This window comes from Rhamphochromis sp. 'chilingali' (assembly GCF_963969265.1).
Source record: "Rhamphochromis sp. 'chilingali' genome assembly, chromosome: 21".
Classification (NCBI taxonomy): Eukaryota; Metazoa; Chordata; class Actinopteri; order Cichliformes; family Cichlidae; genus Rhamphochromis; species Rhamphochromis sp. 'chilingali'.
This window is the reverse complement of record NC_137949.1, coordinates 10,299,372-10,321,126: the sequence shown is the minus strand read 5'-3', so window position 1 is coordinate 10,321,126 and position 21,755 is coordinate 10,299,372. Positions and strand designations below refer to the sequence as shown.

Genomic DNA, 21,755 nt, shown 5'->3' with positions numbered 1-21,755 from the left:
TGGTGATATAAAGCTTTCCCATTAAATATGGAAATTTCTGTTTCGGTGACAGATACATCACAGAGGGGGGCTGATGGCAGAGACGGTGTTTTTTTGGAAGGGGAAGTGGCAGATTTTGATTAATGCGACCTTATCTGGTTCTGCACATGGAGGCAGAGGGGTTCCTGAGCTTGGCGGGGGTGGATGGCTGCCTCGTTCTCTCTTCACAGTCACTCTGCTTCTGTCTTCTCTCCATTTTGCGGTGAGCTCGCTCGTCTTCTATCTTTGCTTTAATGTCTTGTAGTTGCACTGTCCTTTAGCTTCACGCGGCCTTCAGATAATTCTGTCTGATTCCTTTCGTCCCCTCTTCACCTCTTCACTCTCTTCATCTCTGTACCGATCCCACTTAGCATTTCCCTGTTTCTGTTAAAGCTGCTCATCTCTCTGCTGCTCCATTGTATCTTCAATTTCCATATCTGTTTCTCTTCCTGCCAGGCAGAGAGCGAGGTGCAGTGTTGCTGCTTCCCCTGTCGCTCCATCACCACCTGGCCCACTTCCAATGCTTTTAGTGAGCGCTATCTGTCAAGCTATGAATAATACAGGCCCAAGGCTGGCGTTAGCTTGCTAGCTAGCTATGTGGAATCCAAATGAGGTCTACAGCAGGAAGAGAGCACTTGACTTTTAGCTCGCTACCACGCTCCCCCTACCAAGACAGGCAATTACTCAGCCCACAGCCCCAGCTGCAGTCGTGGCAATCATAAACGCAACCCCTCACACTTTGCATGTATAAGTAGGCGCGCGCTCCATCTCCATCCTGCACAGACATTGTCTATGCAGAGACAGAAAGTCCATATATGACAGGAAATCCATAGCTTTTCAGGCGGTGAAAAGAAAAACTGAAATTGTGAAAATCTCCAAATATATTTTGGCAGTGTTTTCACACAGGATGATGATGATGATGATGATGATGATGATGATGAAATCAGGGCGCTGGCTTTAAGTGGAAAACTCGTGGCCGCCTACAAATGGTAACGCCGCAGGAGCAGATGTTTGATGAGGCAAATTTAAAGTGCCAAGTGACACCAAAGGAACTCATTTAGGAGCCACGGAGATCTATTAATCAGCTGCGGCGTTACTTCATCATGCCTTATCTGCAGATTAACAGGAGACACATCGTCCACCTTTATCGCACCTGTTCCAGAGTTATGGCAGAAGGCTGAGAGGGCTATCAGGTATGTGACACGTGTACGCTCGTATAATTAGCTCAGCACCATGGCATCCTAAGGTGACAGCGTTAACCCATCCATCATTGCTTCTAATCACTCATTGGTGGAGTGTGGGCTGTAATTACAGAGCGCTAGGCAACGGCAGGCTTCACAGGTAAAAATAGTCATGCAGGATGAGAGACTTGTGCATGAGTTTGGCATGTGGTGTGTGGGAAAATGTGACTACGGAGGTAATGAGATCTAGTTAGTGATGCTCCAGAGTGTCTTATTAACAAATAATAACAGCACTCCTTTGTTTTTACCTCTCCTCCCATCTATTATTCACACCTCACAGATTCACTCATGATTCATTTATACAAGCATCTTGTGCAACCTAGAAACTAAATGTCACCCAAAAACATCCCCGTCAGATGTTGCTGTGGGTACGCGTTTCCGTGTGCTCGTCGCTCGCTCGTGGCGTGCAGGTTTGACTGCGTGAAATTGGTCCTGCGTCACATAGAAGCAGCATTTCCAGTGAACAATTTGGACTCGTGCAATCTGCCTCCACTTGTGCATGCACACATAAGTGCAAATGATAGAGTGCTATTGAAACAGATGAGTCGGATCTTGCCGGATCAGTAACGAGGGCTGTAGTGAGGCCATTCTGCCATTCAACCCCCCTGTTGTGAAATCAGCATGACGCCCTGTGTACTTTAGCTGGATTCTCTTTCCGCTCAAATTGCCAGGTTGGAGAGCGGCACTCAGCTGGGAATGCTGCTCTACATGTGAAGTAGGTTGTGCGTGTGCGTGTGTGATCGCATTAAGAGCGCCGATGTAGATGTGGATGCGAATGTGTGTCAGTGAGCTGCCCCTCGCCTCTGTCCCCTCTCTTTCTTCAGGTGAAGAGCCTGTTCTGAAGGCTCTGCTCCAGTCGAGGGTCCTTAAAGCCAGGATGGAAGCACTTTACCCAGATAGAGGTAAACCTACAGTACACCATCTGACTCCTAGTGGACCATCAGACCATCAGGAGGAATAAGTGGTTTGGCACAAAGCAGCAACCTCTGGGGGTGAAAAGTGAAGCTGCAGTTCCTCTAATGGCCACTTGAAGCTGTCTTTCAAATATAATCAGTCCCTGTAGACTCCCATGTTAAAATGTCCAACCTTACAGCAGAAATAAACAGGTCTACATACAAACACTGGTTTGTTCCTTTTGGAGTATTTTTAAAGCATCTGACCAATATAATATCTGACTAACATGGCTGCTGTGCAGCTAATTATACTGAGAGATGGTCCAACAAGTCCGAGCTCCAGTTTCGCTGAGTGAATTTTTGTCTGGATGTTACTGCGGACTGATTAGATTAGTATCTGTGAATGGAGCTGAAAGTAGGACTCCACCCTCTGATCCAAATATGGTCACTTATGGCTCAAAACCCAGAACTTGTCACTAACCATGTAACCTGTCCAAAGACTGCTCTGCAACTGCCTGCCAAACAGTGGTCACCAGTTTCTATTCTCCACCCATTTGGCAAAAACCTCTTTCCTTTGGCAGCTACGGTTGCCGTGGTCACCACCAGTTTGCATGGAATTTGTACACAAAAATTAACGATCTCAAGTGAAACTCTGAAAAGCTTTTATTTTGAAGGCGAACTGTCTCATTTTCAGTTTGCGTGACTTTTTGGTGTTTCGCTGCCACTCAGCAAGTGTTTGCAGACAAGTCTGCATCTTCCAAGCAAACTACGACCACAGTACTCTGCTAGCGAGCGCAGAAATCAACCACTCACAACTCAAGTTTCCTGGTTGAACTGCGTCCAACGTAGATGACAGCGTGACACGATACGTGACAAACCATGAGAAAGTCCAATTAGCTGAATCTAAATATTATGGTTAAGGTGGGTATTTGTAACTTAGAATTTCCTGCTAGAGAATTTCACATTGTAGATTCAGCAGCTTGTAGGCTATTTTCAGACGGCCTACATAACAAAATGTGTCAAACAGTGAGACAAGATGAGGCTGAGTAGTTTCCAGATGTTACTCAGGGACAGTTTTGGTGTGACGGGGTTGAACAGCTGCAGCTTGCTGTCTGATTGGCCTGTACTGCTACTGACTATTACTACAGAGAAGTCATTGATTTAGTGCAGGACAAAGTCAGTACTGTTCTGCTTTAGTGTAACACATCAGGTTAGCATTTCATTTTGCTTTGCTTATTTTCATCACGGTCGTAGTTCATAATGAAATAATCAGGTCGGACAGTTTGGGAGGTTGGATGAAACAGCTGACCTCGAGCCTGTATTAGAGCGCCTGCAAATGGACAGTGAAAGTCATTAACCCCGCCCTTCAAATATTGGACGTTCAATGTTTGGCTGTGGTTTTCACCTGGAAATCAAATTCCTGGTGGGAAAACAGGCTTCATTCAATTCGTCCTTCACTTAGAAATCAGCCCACAAACTGCTGGAGGCAACGAAGGAACGTCTCACTTTTGAAGTGCTCGTGATAACCGATGTGTTTTTAATCACAAAGGAAGAGGATATTTGTGGAAGCAGATCATTCTTTGGGTCTTTTCTCTACGTTACGAGTAAATGAGGTTCTTCAGAGGGACGCTGCAGATTTATTCTCTGCTTTGCAGCGATCCGTCACTCTTTCTGTGCACTTCCTGCTGTTGTTGAGCTCCTCCACTGTAGATACCCGAAGACTCATTGTGCCACTCTGCCGGCCGCTCACTGCTCTCATATCAGTCTGAGTGCTTTGAGAGCATGACATAGTGGAGAGAGCAGAGACGGCTGTGTGCAAGGGAGAGGGAGTAAATAGCATCCCAACTGCAGAGATGGCATTTAAGTGTCTCTCCCTTTGCACTCCAATAGTACTGCAGACCCATTACCTCAGCGCGAGCCTTTGTGTGTCTACCAGCATCCGTGTGTGTGCGTGCGTGTGCCTCAAATGTATTTCCGAGCCATTCCTCCAATCATCTCCATGCTCCCACGCGACTCACCCGCTACCTTTCCGTTCTGATCTTTTTCTCATTCATCATGCTTCCCCTCCTGTCCTCCTGCCAGAGGTCTCTGCTAAGGTGTAATTTAGCTCCTGCTGCTCTCTAATTTCTACCTTAGTCAGGGTGGGCGTGGCTGGCCCCCCTGACACCATGGATACAATCTGTCAATCATTCCCCACAGCCAGGAAATTGCGTTCAAAGCGAGAGTAATTATTAAGTCTGCCCTGTGTGGGTTGAATTGAACACCCTCTCCGTTTGGCACACAGAGAAATATGTCCTCAGAGGCAAGGCCAGGTGGATTAGCGAGGCTTTTATTGCTGCTTAGAACAAGGTGAGCGCTCTCTCATCTCACCTTTTGTTTCGCCTAATCTCTTTGCCTTTCCCTTCCTACCGTCCTCATTCTTCGCTCATCAATATCAAAACGGCCTGTTCTACGAGAACGTTTAAAAGAACGAGGGCTGGAAAACAACACTTCTTGATGTTTATGCCCAATTTACTGCAGGTATCTCTGTGAAAACAATGGCAGAAGCCAGAGGTGAAAGCATGAAAGAAAGTCTCCCTAAAGTGAGTGCGTTCAGTGAATCCTGTTTGTTCAAGTCCTTGAAAAGCTGAAATCAAATCCGGTGAGCAGGATGTTGTAACAGTCTGTCTCTGCTGCTGCTTACCTTTCTGTTTCCACACAAAAATGTTGATTTATTTCCAAGCCTCGCGTTCAGGAACCACATGCCTTTGTTTGCCAGCGTACGGCTGAATAAACGCTACGATTATGTGGATTCTAGTGCTCAAACCACAGAGTTTAAATAGCATCAAGGACAGCAATTCCCAAGATGCCTTGCGCCAACATTTGCTGATAACTTCCCCTTGTCATTTTTAATTACTGCCAGCATCTTCTTCAGTCACCTGTATCAGTGTTGACTAACCATAGAAACCTTGTTAGAACAGACCCGTTAACCTCTGCTCGTGAGCAGATAAGTCTGAGTTAACAAGGTGTCCTGCTGCTGCTGCTGAATGACTCCACTTCTGACCTCCAACCTTTATGTACAGGACATATTCTTCATTAACGGCGTCCTGCTGAAGGCTGGCACTGCACTCAGAGTGAAGCTTTACACGAGCTTCAGCCTCAGAGGTGGGCTACCATTACAACCTATTTCTGCCACAGAGTGTAATTAAAAGCCGGGTTAGGGTTTGGGTATGTGACGCTTCAGAGTCTGAAAACTGAAGCCAATGTCCAGCAGGGATGACTCGTCAGATTGTATAAAACGAACCTGCTGCTCATGGATCTGTGAGCTCAGTAAACATTAAAGACTCCTGATGCATTTATGGTTTATTTCTAGTCTTATTGAATATGACATGATGTTCATTTAGGAAATTATGATCCCATTACAGTCAAAAAGGACCGGAAGGTCTTCAAAAAGCTAAGATGGCAACAGCCAGAACACTCAAAACAGGATTTTACGAAGCAACATTGTGGCGGCTTCATCTATATTTCATACGCAGTGTATGACTGCTATACCTGCAAAGGGGAACTCCCACTGTCTGGACTTTCTGCTCCATAGAGGGCACTCTCGACCCAGAATAAATGATGCTTTATGGAGCGGTTGAGTTGAAATTGATCAGAGATGATACTCAAAGCACAGTCTCCGGGTTGAAAGTCATGGTGCCTGATAGCAACAAGCCCAATAAGCCTGTATTTCTATACAAACACGTGATAAATACAAATAGATGGACTGATGGGACTTGGTTTTTTATTTCAATACGACAAATATTTTGAGCTCATAGGAAACCAGTTTGGCCTCCTTCACAGTCTACAAGTTAGGTGATTCGTTGTTTGTTTGAAATCTGTTTAGCTCCCTGATGAAGTGATTTTTTAAATAAATGTGACAGTGCCATGGGAATACAATTATTAAACTGTACTTCAGAACTTTCGGGATTTTTAATACACCGTGTCTATTCATGTCAGTCAGTATAACTGGGAGTACAGGTTTCCACAAATGCAATGACAACCAGAACAGGTTTGCTTATGCTGGTCTGAAATAAGAAATAAACCAGGACCAACATTAACACACCACAACATACACCTACAGACTTAACCCGAGCAGATGGTGGGACTGGGAACTCGATTCCACAAGAACCAAAAGGTAACCAACAAGTGAAATGCTTCCAAGGCAATGTGCGCCCAGGTTCTCAAACATGCCTAAGTAGAAATACTGATTATGAATCACTCAAAGGAGCTCTCAAACAGCAAATCAATCTAAAACACAGATCAAAACCTACAAGACACTCCAAAGAATATTATTCACAAAACTAAAAACCAAAGCCACTTCAAGTGTGCACGCAGAAAAACAAATACAATTTCATTTCAACAAACCAGACAGGGTTCAAAGATCCCGGACAAGCCCCCAATCATCCCAGATTAAGTGCCGTACAGGGACCTTCAAAGATTTAAAAAAATTAAAAACACTCAAGGACCTCAGAAATTATTCATTGTATCAAGGTAAGATTTTGCATATATTTTGTTAAAAATGCTAAAAATTAAAATGAGCTGATTCTGAGCAGGTCAGGTGGGAATATCAACCAGAACCGCCTCCAAGTCAACTCAGTGGCTTGATTGTTACTTCTAAGCTTGGCTTAGCATTAACACTCAGTGTTTTCTTTAGGAAATAGTTAGCTCAGAGTGCTAATAATAATAATAGAGTCTTACTTTAGACATATATTTTACATTTGTCTTTAATTTTGTGTTTGATAATAATGAAAAGAAAACATATCATCTTCCACTTACTTAAAATTCAGACATCACCGTGACTGAGATAGACAAACTTGTCTTGATGGCAAAGATTGATAATATTTGCTCAATTTTGTAACCACATCATTACACGGTGCTAAAATTTCCTATGCAAAACTCAAACGTTGCTAATCCAACAGCACAGATGTGTATTTGTCTGCATGCATGCAAACGCACTCTCTATACGTCGTTGTGAACCTAAGCCCTGTGTGTGCATGTCTGCAGAGTCTTATGGTATTTGCAGGGCCTCTGAGGGTATTCAAACATTCAAAGGCTGAGAGAGGTGGAGGATACGGATGGTGCGCCAGCATCTAAAAGGCGGGGGGAGAAAAAGGATGGAGCGAAGGGGCTAATTAACATATTAATGACCCCACCTTCCTACAGCTTCTGTCGGATAGTCCAAACACTTTGATAAGTATGCAAATGAGAGCCGCACCATCTGAAGAGGGAATTAGCTCTGCCAGAGAGAAAAGGGAGGGGGCAAGGGAGGGAGGAAGGAAGGCAGGGAAGGAGGCAGGAAAGGATAGAGTGTTAGGAAGGGGAAGAGGAGGAAGGAGAGTCGGGCATGCTGATGAAGTGATATCTCCATGTTTATTTTAGCTGTCTTTAATTATCTTCTGTGCACAGCGTGCCTTGGTGTGTTATAAAACCACGAGCGGTGAAAGAAAAGACTTCCATTCTTGCTGCTCTTGGATCGATGCAGCGGCGCCCGTCAGCCCCGCGGCGATGTGCAGAATGGCTGCAGGGGCTCGAGCCCGTGGGCGGCTCGGAGCGACGACCCCGAGCAAAAAAGGGTGGGTCAGTGTAACGCAGCCTATGGTGGAGCTATAAGGACGAGGGAGACGTGTGGGTGAGACAAAGAGAGGAGAGTGGATCTGTGCCGTGTCAATCGCTTCCTGTTTGGCCTCGTTTCAGCTCTAACGCTGACGATCTAAAGCCCTCTTCCTCGGCCAGGCGGTGACCACCTCATCTCTTTTGTGAGGGAGCAGGAGTCTGACAGGGGGAAAATGAGGAGCTTTAGCCGTTATCCTCCTTACTTAACTGTTCTCAACACTTCAGAGATAAAGCACAGAGGGACTGACAGCAGAAATCTCTGTGTTCAAAGTGAAATCGAGCAAATCTGGATTTGATTTCCTTGATGTATTTATATTTTTTGCACTGAGTTTCTCAGGATTTTGCAGCTTCAGTTCCATTTTTGGATGAAGAACTGAACACAACATAAAAATATCTGCACGAATCTTGGCCTTTGTTTGAAATCAGGGGAATTCTTAACACCATAATTAGCAGAAGCCTGTGCTGTCCTAGTTATGTAAGATGGCTCTTTTTGTCTTTTTGAAATTGGATTACCGCAGGAGGAACCATTTATTTCAAAAATGGGGGGGCTGGGGGTAATTTTTATATCTCACAGTCTCCGGCAGAAAGCTGTCCTCCGCCGTCGAGCCCATGCGCAGTTCTTATACACCCCAATAAACATGATTAGCATGGCAGACTGTAAATATGCAAATGACAGAGGAGATGTGGAGCGAATGTTTATGCTGTGAGCTTTCCCGTCTGCACAAACTCGCCTCCCCGTCTATCTCACGGTGAGCTTTATGGAGACGGGGTCCTCTCTTAAAGCCACCTTTGCTTTTTTCTTTCATAAAAGAAATTCATCCATGTAATTGGAGCTTTAAACGTGAAAGGATGCCTTTTCCTTCAGTGTCTTTGCTGCTTTAGCTGCGCACAGATGAAGGCAGCTGCAATGGCCGCATGCTGAAAGCACCCTCTCTAAACAGCTTCTTCCCACATGAATCTGAATTATGCTCTATATGCGTGCCTTTCTGCTGCACTCTGACTTCAATTAGCCATCCTGCACATCTATGATTACTGTGCCAGTTGATGGTGACTGAAAAGCCACTGAAAAGTCAGAGACCCCACTGGTGTACTGCGGCTGAGACCTGAGATCCCACTGCCTCAAATGATTTACATTCTGTATAATCTATGAAAGCGACTTAAATAAAGTTAATCTGAGTGGATGAAATGTGCCCTACAGCACAGCTGCTGCTGTATTTATCATGCCAGTTATTCACCAAAGTGGATCTTTTCTTCTCTTTTAACCTTAACATCTTTATTGTCACTCCATTACAGCAGCTTTGCATGATTCACAGTCCAAAATAATCCTTTTGTACGTCACACCGGTGCAGCTCCTCAGATCGTCCTCTGTATGAAACAAGCTGTTTTAGCAACTTTCTTCTGATTGGCTGCCCCTCCTAAACAAAGGTGGGTGGGGCTTCTTTGCACAAGCTGACCATATTAAGAATATCCCCTGTCTATGACATCACCTCGATCTAAAAGTAGAAAAAACCGTGACAATCTGTTCAGGGATTACTGCACATCCGCTGATTATTAGAAACATGGGCCATGTGAATGTCACTCAGGTCCATTTACCATATGCAAGCCTGATATTGATAACATTACCTAGACACTTAATGCACTCGATCTTGGTCCAATAAAAGCATTTACCCAAACACATTTATTTATGGATCAGCCGTATTAAACCTGGAGCGGTTCTTAAAATATATTGAATTCATAGATTTTTATGGTTTTAAATCAAGTTTGTTTCTGTTTTTTATAACAATTCTCTAACAATGATATAATAACAAAGGACAGCAGATCGGGATATAAACTAATGTGTAGATAAATATTAAAGTATGAATATTTTAAAAAGAAAGAATGGAAAATTATGTAAAATCAGCCTTTAAAGTATTATCAGTAAAATCAGGTCAAAAAGGTTTGTGTTGGTTTTGGGGATTTTTTCACATAAATCAACAGTTTTCATCTTAGAAATTATTAGTTTTTCATATTAATTTCTTTACGCAGCACTATATTTGTCTCTCACTGCATTTGTAACTGTGATCATATAGTGTCCATGCTGAATAGGATTTTAAACACACATACGCAGAGCCGAACGGCCCATGTCAAGCGTGTTCGCCCTGAAGACTATCAGCTCTCCGGGGAGAGAGGCCATCGAGCAGCATTATCGACATTATAGACGCCTCAGCCTGGAGATAGGCTTCCCATCGATCCCCTGATTAATTACTATCTGCAGGCAGCAGCACAGTGAGGGATGGAGGAGGAGGAGGTGAGAATGATAGAAAAGGGGGAGAAAGACTGAAAGAGAGGGGGAGAGAGCAGGGAGAGTACACTTTGGACTATCTATGAATATCAGCTAAAGGCTACGCAGTAATCTTCCAGGTGGAATATTATTTATTGATATATAGGTAGGCAGGAACCCTTATCTTACCCCCCGAACACACAGCCAAGGACAAAGTGAAACTCACACATTACTGTGGTGGAAACAACTCGCAAAGACGAGTAGAGGACACTGAAGCATCCACACTTTCAACCAGGTGACACAACATGGCTAATAGAGAAAAACAAGCATGCCACATGTATATTCGAGCCTCTGTGCGCACTGTCAGCACCTCCTTGTCTTAGCCTCCACCGTCTAACCAGAAGAGTCCGTATTGGTTAAGAGATAGCCTGGATTGCATAGTGTATCCACAGCTTTGTTAGGAGCTGTTCAGGTATTTCACAGAGTGACACGGCCCGAATGGAGGCGCATAAGCTTATTGACTTATGTTACAGCGGGTCGACAGTCTCAGGTGGACGAGGAGTGAAGCCGCAGCCTTTAACTGGAGTTCATTAATGGTAACTGCTTGTCCTGACCAGTCGCCCTCCTCAGGGGAAGGAAAATAAACAACCAAAACCTGCACTTCCTCTAATGTCCACTCGAAAACTGAGTCAGGCCATTACTGGGTTGTGGCCTCTCTGACTAACAGCTAGGCTTCACCTGAACTGGACCTCTGAACCATGTATGGAGCATTTTAATGACATTATCCACCAACAGTGTGGCTGCTGTGGTGTTACTTAGCACTGGGTATTGATTCGATTCCAACTCACAAGGTCCCTATTCGATTTGATCGTAACGTTACTAACAGACCGCCCAGGAAGTCTGAGCTCGTTTTGAGGGAAATTCAAGGATTTTATTTGGCAATGCAGAAGTGCCTTAAATGTGCCTTACTTTTAATGGCCACAAGGGGGCAATACACGTGGTTGCCCACACCTTTAAATTGCCCTTTAACCTCCTAGGACCTGGTGTCCACATATGTGGACATCACATTTTGGGTTATTTAGACCAAAATACTCAATTTTGCTCTACAAGCACCTGATATTCACTTATGAGGACATTATGCTGCTCCTGTTCTATCAGAATTTTAAACGAATATCCTCATATGTGGCTCTGATTTTTCTTAAAAACAAAAATAAGGTAAAAAAAAAAATCTGGTAATTCTTTGTTTTTACCCCAATCAGCCCAAATATCAAAGAGAAATTAAAAATGCTGCTGTGGAAGAGTTCAGGTCTTAGGAGGTTAAAGTTAACGTCACTTACAACCTTATGGAAGTCAAATAATTTGCTGTAATGAGCACATAAACCTCATTTAAACCAGGAAGTCCTGTTTTTCAAGGAAGATCTGGCCATGAAGGCACAACCTTAAATCATATAAAACATGAATAACATAATACTTTATAAAAAGCTCTCAACTCTCCCTGACAGACAAAAGCCTCCAGCTTTAGAGAGCTTATTGGTGACCAGAAAGGTTCAAAGGTTATGCAAAGGTTCAAAATAAGAAAAAGTTCAGAGAAAGTTCCGGGTCCCCAACAAGGAGCCGACTGTGATTAGCATAAATCACAGGAACAGGTTTGTGCTGCTGTCTCGTCAGGCTGAATGAGAAGCTTGACTCTGTACAGCCAGCTGAGTAAAGTATGGTGTCATCTGCATAAAGGTGCACTTTAGCTGTAAACATATTCTGTGCTACATATGTTATTAATGATAGTGCAAATTAACCTGAACCATGGTGGACTCCTCTGAAACTCTTCAGGAAACCTGACATCTGAAGCTTCCAGCAGCATCACCAAGTCTGCCTAACAGCAGCTCGACACAACCAAACCAGACTCGGATCGACAAATACAACAACACAATTATTCTTCTGGTCCATTAATATTGTGATTTGTTCCCAACATAGCTGTTGGTACCATGACCCAGTCGAACGTCAGACTTTCGTCAGTTTCACCTAAGATATTAATATCAGCCAAACATATAAGCTAAGAGTTTATTTCAGATTAACAGGGTGATAATTGTTTAAACCTGGAGGGTCACAGCCTTTCATAAGATGCCTGATGTTAGTCTGGAGACTGTCAGGTGAGTAATATACATCGTGTAAATATAAAGCAAACAAGATGTTTTTTACAATTCTATCCAACATTTTCTTTTTCTAGCAGCACTTTCCAGCACGAAGCTTTAACAGCTTAAATGTGGCTCCAGTCACGTTACCTTACTTAAAGCAGGTAAATTAAGCTAATTAGTATCTTGAAGTAGTTCCTGACACAGTGGATGGTTTTAGAAATGACGGCACTTCCTAAAACTGTTCTGAGAGGAAACTTTTCCAGTGACAAAGAGAATAAAGTTCTACCTTCCACCCACTCCACTCACCCAGCGAGAACTTTTAGGGCTGTAGGCGTAGAAAGAGAGAAGGAAATGTGCTGAATGCTTAATACATTGATAATCGACCATCATCGAAATAACATTGAGAACATTAGACAAAAACAGACAAGAAATCCTCTTATTTAATATTTCATGTGTGGAGTTGGAAAAAGAAAGTGGTGCATGTTTTTGTTCTGCTGTTATCAGAGGATGTCCAAAGGGAGGGACGCGAGTGTGGAACTCACACAGGAAGAATCTCGAGTATGGGATCATCATGGAAAACAGGCAGGTTTGTGTGTGTGTGTGTGTTCATTCCCACTGACCTGAAAAGCTCTGTTAATGCTGGATCCACAGGCACTGGAAGAGAAACACAGAGAGATTATGAAACATGTGAAATCCGCCTGAACGGCCACGACTGTGACTCTGCATCAGTTTCCTGCGACATCATCAGGGAAACACTCGAAGCTGGAGAGAACGTCACTGAATGCAGGCGTATATTCATCATCTGTACTTGTGTCTGAGGACATGTGTGTGATCTGTCTGCAGCTTATTACTCTCGTCTGAATGTTTGGATCAACAATATGGAAACGATGCAGTGTCACAAAGTTGTCACTTTCATATATGTATGAAGACCAGGACGACTACATGAATGTGAGTCAGTGGACTTCACACTGAAATTTAACACCTGTTCTAAAACTGATAAATATTATATCATATTTGATAAATTAAAAAAACTGAAACTAATAATAACAAAGCTTTTAAGATAAACATTAAAAACTACTGTCAGACGACAGTTTAACGTTAATAAACTGTCTCTAAATCTAAATATTACAACATTTGGAAACTGAAAAGAAATTCATTCAAATCTATGATTTAAAATTAAAAGAATTATTGCAGGAAAAATCTCAACATGGTGACAAATATGATTATAAAAATTCAATATACTTTATAATATAAGAGTCGAAATTTCATTTGTAATTTCTCTGTGGCAGTATTTTATTTTGATATAATATTTTTATATGATATGATATATATACACATTTGGGTTTTGTGCTAGTAAAAAGTAAAACGCTGTCATGTTTGCACACGATACACGTTTATTTTGCTGTATTCAAAGGCAGCTGGAGCAGAAACGTTTGGTGTGACGATAAGAAATAATCTTTAAACTTTCATGAAAACAAAATTGGTTCGATTATTTATATTTAACATCTGTGATTTAAAAAAGTGCAAAGTGTTCAAGTGTCACGAGTGATCATAAATTAACAAATAAATATGTTGAAAGGAAAAAAGTAACGTTGTGAGATCCGAGCCATCACAATGAGAATAATTTAGATATAATGTGTCTTTGGTTTGTTGGAATATTTCACTTTAATTTCATGGGACAAAAAGCATGTAGATGATGGAAGCTCTGAAAGTAACAACAACAACAATAACAATAATAATAATAATAATAATAAAATGGATTATTCCTAAAAATGCAAGTCTAAAAACCTGAACTCGAAGTCACCAAGATCCCATAATTTCCTTGTACATGAACAGTGGCAATAAAGTGCTATTCTATTCTATTCTATTCTATTCTGACGTTTGGGATCCTGTCACATTTCACTGTGTGTTATACTTGTATAACTATGCATGTGACAAATAAAAAACCTTGAACCTTAAACCTTGAACCTGTCCTTTGGTGCACAGACGTGACCCTTGACCCAAACAGCAGACTCGTTGCTGTGTGTGTATGACCTGCAGGACTGTTAGATGTCCGTTTGAGATGATTTGTATGTCACTGATTGCCAAAACTAAACTTTTTTAAATGCTGCTTGTCTAACAGCTTTAACTGCTACGTACAGCCTGAGTGGGCGTTACACAGCTGGGACTAGTTTCACAGATGAGAGCTGTAGAAGGATACGGGCTTAAACATCACTGGGATTAGCAAACAAAGGTCAAAGGTCAGTCCCATGTTATACTGCAGATGCTCTCTGTTTAAATGATTCTGTCTAAATGAAGGGAACGATGATCTCAGTGACACATCTTTGGTTTCGCCTGAACTTCAATCACACGGCTGACGAGCTGCTTGATCCTCGTGATGGAGGAGCAGCGGTCACCACTTTCATCCTCGCCTGGTCAAAGATGTCGGGCACTCAGAGTTGGAGGGGATAAAATATGAATGTAGCATCTTAGATGTTTCAGACAGAGTGGACTGAGCCTCGGTTCAGTTTTACTGAGATGTTCCAAAGGAGAGTCGCTGACAGCTGCCGTTTCTTTGGTTTAAATAAAGTTCAATAACCTGTTTTCACTTCGCAGGGTTTCATAGGAGTGGATATCGCTGCGGTAGATATTTCATTGTGAACAAAGCTCTTAAAATGTGGATTTCTGTTTCTGTCAGATATAAAACGAGCGATAGAGGAGCAGAGAGCCGCGAGAAAAGCCAACTCGAGTGTGACAGTCTGGGATTTGTGCAGTAGCGTGTGTGCGCTGTGTGTGTTTGTGTTGGGGGAGTGAAGGTCACCCTGAATGGTGTATGTGTGCATGTGTGTGTGTGTGCAGATACCTTTGGAGCGTGTGCGATGGCGCTTATCATCTGCATCCACCTCCATCTGCAGAGAGGCACAAACAAGCTGTTAAACACACAACAGACACGTCGCAAAATTAGCTTTCATTTGGATCCATGTTCGCTCAGGTGCTCGGGACTTTTCTGCAGCTTGTCAAACATTTCAATTCACACCCGACATTGGAAAGAACATTTCACGAGACGACTGACGGCAGCGTTTGTGTAAATGATTAAAATTCTTCAGTAAGATTTGAGTTGTCGCCCTGCACTGGTAACAGAGACCTAAAAACCTCATGAAAGCAAACAGCCAAACCCACGGGTGTAACGCCAATGCTGTGCTTCGCTTTTCCTCAGAAACTCTTTGGGAACCGTATTAATTTCCAAAGTCTGACCACAACAGATGTGGTCACACAGACTTTTTTTTTTTGGTATCGAAAAAATATCGAACCGTGACACCAAAGTGTCGAACCGAACCGTGAATTTTGTGTATCATTGCACCCCTAATAAACATGTGACTGTTCAATCAGTCATGTTACAGATTTATTGACCTCATCAAACACAGATGGCTCTTCATTTACTGGGATAAATATTCCACCTTACTTTCACATGGAGCCCTGCTGTGGGGCTGAAGAACAGTATTTCCTGGTCACACAGCTGTCCTGAAGGAGGAAGCACTTTGTGTATCAGGGCAGTTTAACATGAGGACTCCCATCATTGCTGGAGCCCCTGGTGGGCGTTAGAGGAACTGTAGGTTTTATTTCTTTATTTTGGCCGGCCTCTCCCTCAAAGATGGGTGAGGAGTACATCCATCCAGGAGGGGCTCAGAAAGCTGACGAATTAGCGCTTCTGTCAGGACAGAATATTTTACTTGGATCACTGAAACCAATATCAAAACACTGAGCTGCACAATAAAAGCACTTCCTGTCTGCACCATTAGAAGCTCCTCCTGCTGATTTGAAGTGATTGTTGGGAATCATCTAACTATTAACATGAGCCATGCGAGCACACAGCCAGCACACGAAGGAACAAAGACTTTTACGTCTCCATGAAAGGCGCAGATACTGCAGCATCCGTCCTGGAAGAGCTGACATGAGGTATAAAAACCCACAAGGTGACTTTTCATCCAGTCTGAGGTGGATTACACATGTTGGAGCGATAGCATCGCCGCTGCTCGTTGTTCCAGAGAAGCTTTGATAAAACAGGAGAGCACTGGGCATTTTAGTCTCATTTTAATCTCCCGCTCTCACACACACCAACAACACACGCTCAGCCGGTCCCTCCTTACTGCACTAATAAGATTTACGAGGTATCCTCGCTTTTCATCATTTTATTTTTCTCCCGTCGAAACATTTATGGGCGTTCGTAAAGAAACACACCATTAGAGCTGAGGGGCTCTACAGTAAAGTAAGTGTGGTGTTAATAAATCACGTTTAATAAAAAGAGACATCCAAACAGGGCCTCCGTCACAGCCCAAACCTGCCAGGCAGGCATGAATATTTAGGGACATCTGGAAATAAAGCAGGGACGCTCCGAGGTGTTGGGATTTATGACGGCTCGTTGAGAGGATAAACCTGCCTCAGAGGGATGTGCAGGTCTGACATACATGAGCCCCAGCGGTATCATGGGTGGGACAAACATTGCTGCGTGGCCACAAGAATTTGATTTAGTTTGAAACTTTGGACTTTGGATTATTCTTCACGGTTTTCGCTTCACTTCATCAGCGGAGATGAAGCAGGATGTTAGTCCGACATACGTCAGCACGTGCGGTTCAGTCGGGAGGCCCTGCAACATAAAGCACCTTTAAAAATGTCTCCAAATCTCTCAGCTGCCTCCAACATCCTGTGAACTGATTTGTAAGCGACGGCTGGCCTTTCCATGCGTGCAGAGGAGATATGAGCTGTGGACTACAGTGTGAGCCCGGCTTGTTTAAATGCACACACATGCATACTAACAGAGCCTATCTGACGCTGTCAGACTTTCTCTGAGGGTTTGAAGCGAGGCCCGAGTCGCTGCCGAACACGAGCGGATCCGGGAAGCCTCGTCGTTTACTTCCCTCGAGCTTCCTCGGGAGACTTGGACCTGGGAAGCGCGCACGCCTCTGCAGCTCGCCATATGTTGGCGAGTCATGCGTATTCCGTCTGGCATTTTCTCTCTCTTAGCACCCCATGGGAAAATGTCACGGCTGTAATGAAGGTTAGCCTGCTTATTGAGGATTAGTTGGAGGCCCACTCCTTCTCTGTCTGTGTCTCAATTAGAGCTGGGATCAATGGCATTAAAGGCCCAGATGAATGACCACTGAGTCACGCTGATCCCTGCTCCAAAAGTTCACACTGCTTAGTTAAGAAAACACCTCGAACAATGAGAAAACTCTGCATGTGTGATTATTTCTGCACAGCAAGCAGATTTAACCCAACTAACTGATTGTGTGTCAAAATGAAAGCTGTCCACTGAACTTTCGGTAAATGTTTAAGTTAATGAATTTTCCTTTTTTTTTTTTCATAAACTCATCGTTCATCGTTTTCAAAGTAAGAACTGTGATTCAAAGCAGGACACGAGGGGATGGCAGCTGGAGACAGTAACCAACAAACGTTTGATCCTGTTGTCGTTGAAGCAGTTTGGTGCTTTAACACATCCATGAAACAGGAATAAGACTCTCAGTCATCAGTGTGTGACTGGATGAAGAGGAAACAAATCTGTTGCCGTCTACATCCACAGAAACTCACATCAACTGTTTCCAATCAGACTCCAGAAGCTCACAGGCCTGAAACGCGCAGCAACTTTGCTTCTATATAAGAACAAAACCAGAATATAGTTGCTGACGACCTGTCTGTGATTATTAATGAGGCCGTGAAAAACTTCCATCAGTCAGACTGAGACTGTTTGCAGACAGGTTGCATCCCAGCAGGTGACCTTGGCCAAGGTTGCTCAGATACTTGCAATCAGTCCCTGGCATCGCCGGGGAACCGCATGTCCTGTTTGGAAGAAGGTTAGTGCTCCCCCCGGCCCCCCACAGTTTGTACGCTTCATCCATTACAAAATAATAAAACAATATGTTAAATCTAAAATATGAGTAACCTGCAGAGTTACCCAGTCATGGTATGCACTGTGTTTGGTGACGTTTGCATCAAAACATCAAAACTAAAATGATATTTTTCAAAAACAAAGTTATTACAGGCCATTAAAGTTTAACAGCAAAGATCAGAGTTTTTTATTTTTCTACATTGACAACAATAAACGGCTTCATCAGCTTTCACAGGCTCAACAGTAATCCTTCCTGCTAAAATTACAGGAATTATTATAAAAGTTTCAGCAGAATTTAGTCTGAAGTTGGACAACAGCCACAAATGTTTGTTGGCCAGTTAAAAAAACAGAAACACAAAATCTCAGCTTGAACATTAATGTTGCAGTCAGCCAATCACGTTTCAGACTGGTGTAGGACTCAGTGGCGCCTAGATGAACCCTCTGATGAGCGCCGCGTGTTCGTGCAAACATGACAAACACGTGTTCAGCAGTGCTGCGAGGCACAGCTCAGACTATCACTGTTTTTTATTCTCCGGGATCTTTATGACGTCACAGAGCTGGCCCTTACATGGTCATCCCAGGCACAGAAGCCACACCTACCTTCTGTTTATTTGTCACAGAGTGCCAATCAGAATAAAATGCTTTAAAGGGGGAGGAGCTAAAGCAGTTTCAGACAGAGGATGAGGTGAGGCGGTTAAAGAAGGATTATTACGAGGAGAGAATCATGCAAAGCTGCTCACTGATGAAACCACAGAGCTGGAAGCAGCAGAATGAGTCCAGTTCAGAGAGGCTGAGAGTTTTGATGCACAACCTTAATGTTAATGAAGCTAACAGAGTAATTCACTCTTCATTTCACGCATGACGTCCTCGTGGGTTTGTTTGGTAGAATCCAAACCGAGCACAATCCTTTTAGCGCGTCCTTATTCGGAAGTTCTTCACGTGTTTTCTGATTTGCATCCATGAATATTAGCCTGGGCTGCACAAACACACGAAGCCAGGTCATGAACGGGAGCGAGACTCTTAATTCAGCTCACATATAGGAAACAGCAGCAGCACTGATCAGAGTCGAGATCAATGCCAAAATAAAATGCATCAAAAAATGTAAAAAAGGTTTCAGGGAGGAGAAACGGGGTTAGCATTGGAATATGCACAGAGACACAGAACAAGCATTTTGTATGTGTGTGTTTACGATTTAGGTGGTGATGGGGGAGGGGGGGGAGGGGGTGGGGCTCAGACATCTGTCACAACAGTTCACATCGTCATTGCTTCCCTTTGTTTTACCCTTGAAGTTTTGGGAGAATGCGTTTCAGGCATATGGCGCCCAACCCCACCCTCACACACATACACACATAGATATTCCGTGCAGCGTAGCAGCAGGGGGGAGCCACCAAAACCGTGCTGGCATTATCGAATTTCACTGCAAATAGGTATTTACGCCGTGCATCATCCAGTGGCAGTAAACACGTGTGCCAAACCGACGCTAAGTGCATCTGAATTAGTGTGAAGGGCCGCCGAGATAGCATCTGAGTGGGCGTTCGGCGTGTGTGTGTGTGTGTGTGTGCGTGTGTGAGGCTGAAATCTGGGGAGTGATTCCTAACTAGGAATGAAAATGGTTTTGGTGGGTGACAGCAGCTGTGCAGGGCGCTGAAATGCTGCGATCGCAATAGAATAAAACAATTTATGAGCTGGTCCGCCGATGACAGCGCGCTGTAACGGTATGGATGTGAAACTAACCTGATTTCTTTAACGCCTAAGCGGGTCTCGTGTTTTATCCTTCATAAAACTCTGATTTTATTCAGCCTCGCCATCCGGGACGCTTGGAAAACATTCCATCTTTGAGCCTCGCGTTTGATCGTTACTAAACATAAAAGCAGCTGTAAACATCTGGGCTTCTATAGTCACCTGACCCTACACCACAGTTCAGACTTAGCCATAAAGGATGGACACGCCACCAGGACATGTTTGTGCGATCTTTCCGCTGCTTTGGTGGAGCCAGAGGTGACCACATCTATGCAACAGGGTGCAGCTATAAGCTAACACTAGCACTAAAATGTACCTGTGCAGTTCTTTCTACTGTCCTGCAGGGGGCGACTCCTCTGGCTGACTGTATGGAAAATAAGCTTCCTGCTCACTTTCCTGATGACTTCATGGTCTCAGGTGCTTTCCCAGGAAGCAGGACAGGATTCAGAGCAGGGGATCGATAAGCTGATAAATTAAAATAAAAAAATCTGGTTCCTAAATGTTTGGCTGAAGCTTTTATTGGACGGATCGCTGAATCTGCTTTTTATATCCAGGCAGCGATCGAAGCTGAAGCTCCAGAACCTGCAGTTTGGTTTTGCCAACACATTTTTGTGTGAGCAAATAAATAAATCAGAAATCAGTACAAAGAGTCATAAAAGCTCATTGTTGCCATGATTTCAGGAGGAAAACCAACATGAATGGCAATGATCCTGCAGACGCGCTGTACCTGAAGCGTTGTGGGCGTGACACAGCTCGTTGGCCCCGACCTCTGCTTCCAGCGTGACCTTCTGACGTTCGGCGAGGGAGGAGCGGCTCACCACGTCTCCTCCAAACTCATTTTCTGCACAGAGGGAGGAAGGAGAACACGCATCATTAAAATCATTCCCAGAACAATCACATTCACACACAGAGCCGTGACAGGATCTGAAATTTCCTCTCCTCCTTTGACTCTGGGCTCATGAATAGTCATATAGCGTCAGCTATGCGGCGCACGCCAAAGCCAACGCTGATTTCCGCCATAACGACGGCCGCTTGTCGTGTGCGATAGGCTTGGCAACATGGGGTAATTAGCTAGATCTATCATCTGCTGCAGGAAGTGGGGACAAATATAGCTAATGATCCGTGCCTGCCTCCATGATTTCTCTCCTCGGCTCTCCATCCTCTGCTGAGCGCGAGGAAGAGGAGGCAGAGAGGGGGGTCCCCGCTCTGTCGATGGAAAAAAAATGACCCGAGATGGAGAAAGGGAAGAAGACGGAAGAGACGGAGGTGTGAGAGAACATGTCAACCCTCCCTCTGCCTGTCAATGCTCCTCCATCCGCTGCAGCTAATTGAGAAAACGTATGGAACGAGAACAGATGAGGTGTCGATGGTGTATAGAGTGAAGGCCCCCATAGGGAGCGCAGCAGACGGCCGTAACACACACACACACACACACACACACACACACACACACACACACACACACACGCTGAAAGCAGAGTGAATCCAAACAATAGCTGCTCCCTGAGGACTAACACCCGTACACTGAGTGTGTCTGCGTTATGTAAAAGGAGTGCTGGTGCTTAAGCGGACTTTACTTTGAACCAGCAGGGGGTCTCTTTCTACCCCCCATCCACACACACACACACACACACACACACACACACACACACACACACACACACACACACACACACGCACACACACACACACACACACACACACACACGCTGAAAGCAGAGTGAATCCAAACAATAGCTGCTCCCTGAGGACTAACACCCGTACACTGAGTGTGTCTGCGTTATGTAAAAGGAGTGCTGGTGCTTAAGCGGACTTTACTTTGAACCAGCAGGGGGTCTCTTTCTACCCCCCATCCACACACACACACACACACACACACACACACACACACACACACGCACACACACACACACACACACACACCTCTGCTTTCCATTTTCTTTGCAGAGTTTCTTCTTTGTAGTTTGAATGGTG

General features: G+C 44.0%; 1 protein-coding gene across 1 annotated transcript in view; it reads right to left on the bottom strand.

The window, feature by feature from the left end:
- The window catches only part of myt1lb (myelin transcription factor 1-like, b), a 112,848-nt gene that overhangs the window by 51,849 nt on the left and 39,244 nt on the right, over nucleotides 1–21,755 (bottom strand). Inside the window, exons 2-4 of the mRNA XM_080871827.1 lie at nucleotides 20,509–20,622; nucleotides 15,021–15,066; nucleotides 12,799–12,832 (exon numbers count right to left, since the gene is read on the bottom strand). Of these exons, the coding sequence (XP_080727953.1) occupies nucleotides 12,799–12,832; nucleotides 15,021–15,066 (80 nt within the window). The 5' untranslated portion in view covers nucleotides 20,509–20,622. The remainder of the gene's footprint in view (nucleotides 1–12,798; nucleotides 12,833–15,020; nucleotides 15,067–20,508; nucleotides 20,623–21,755) is intronic.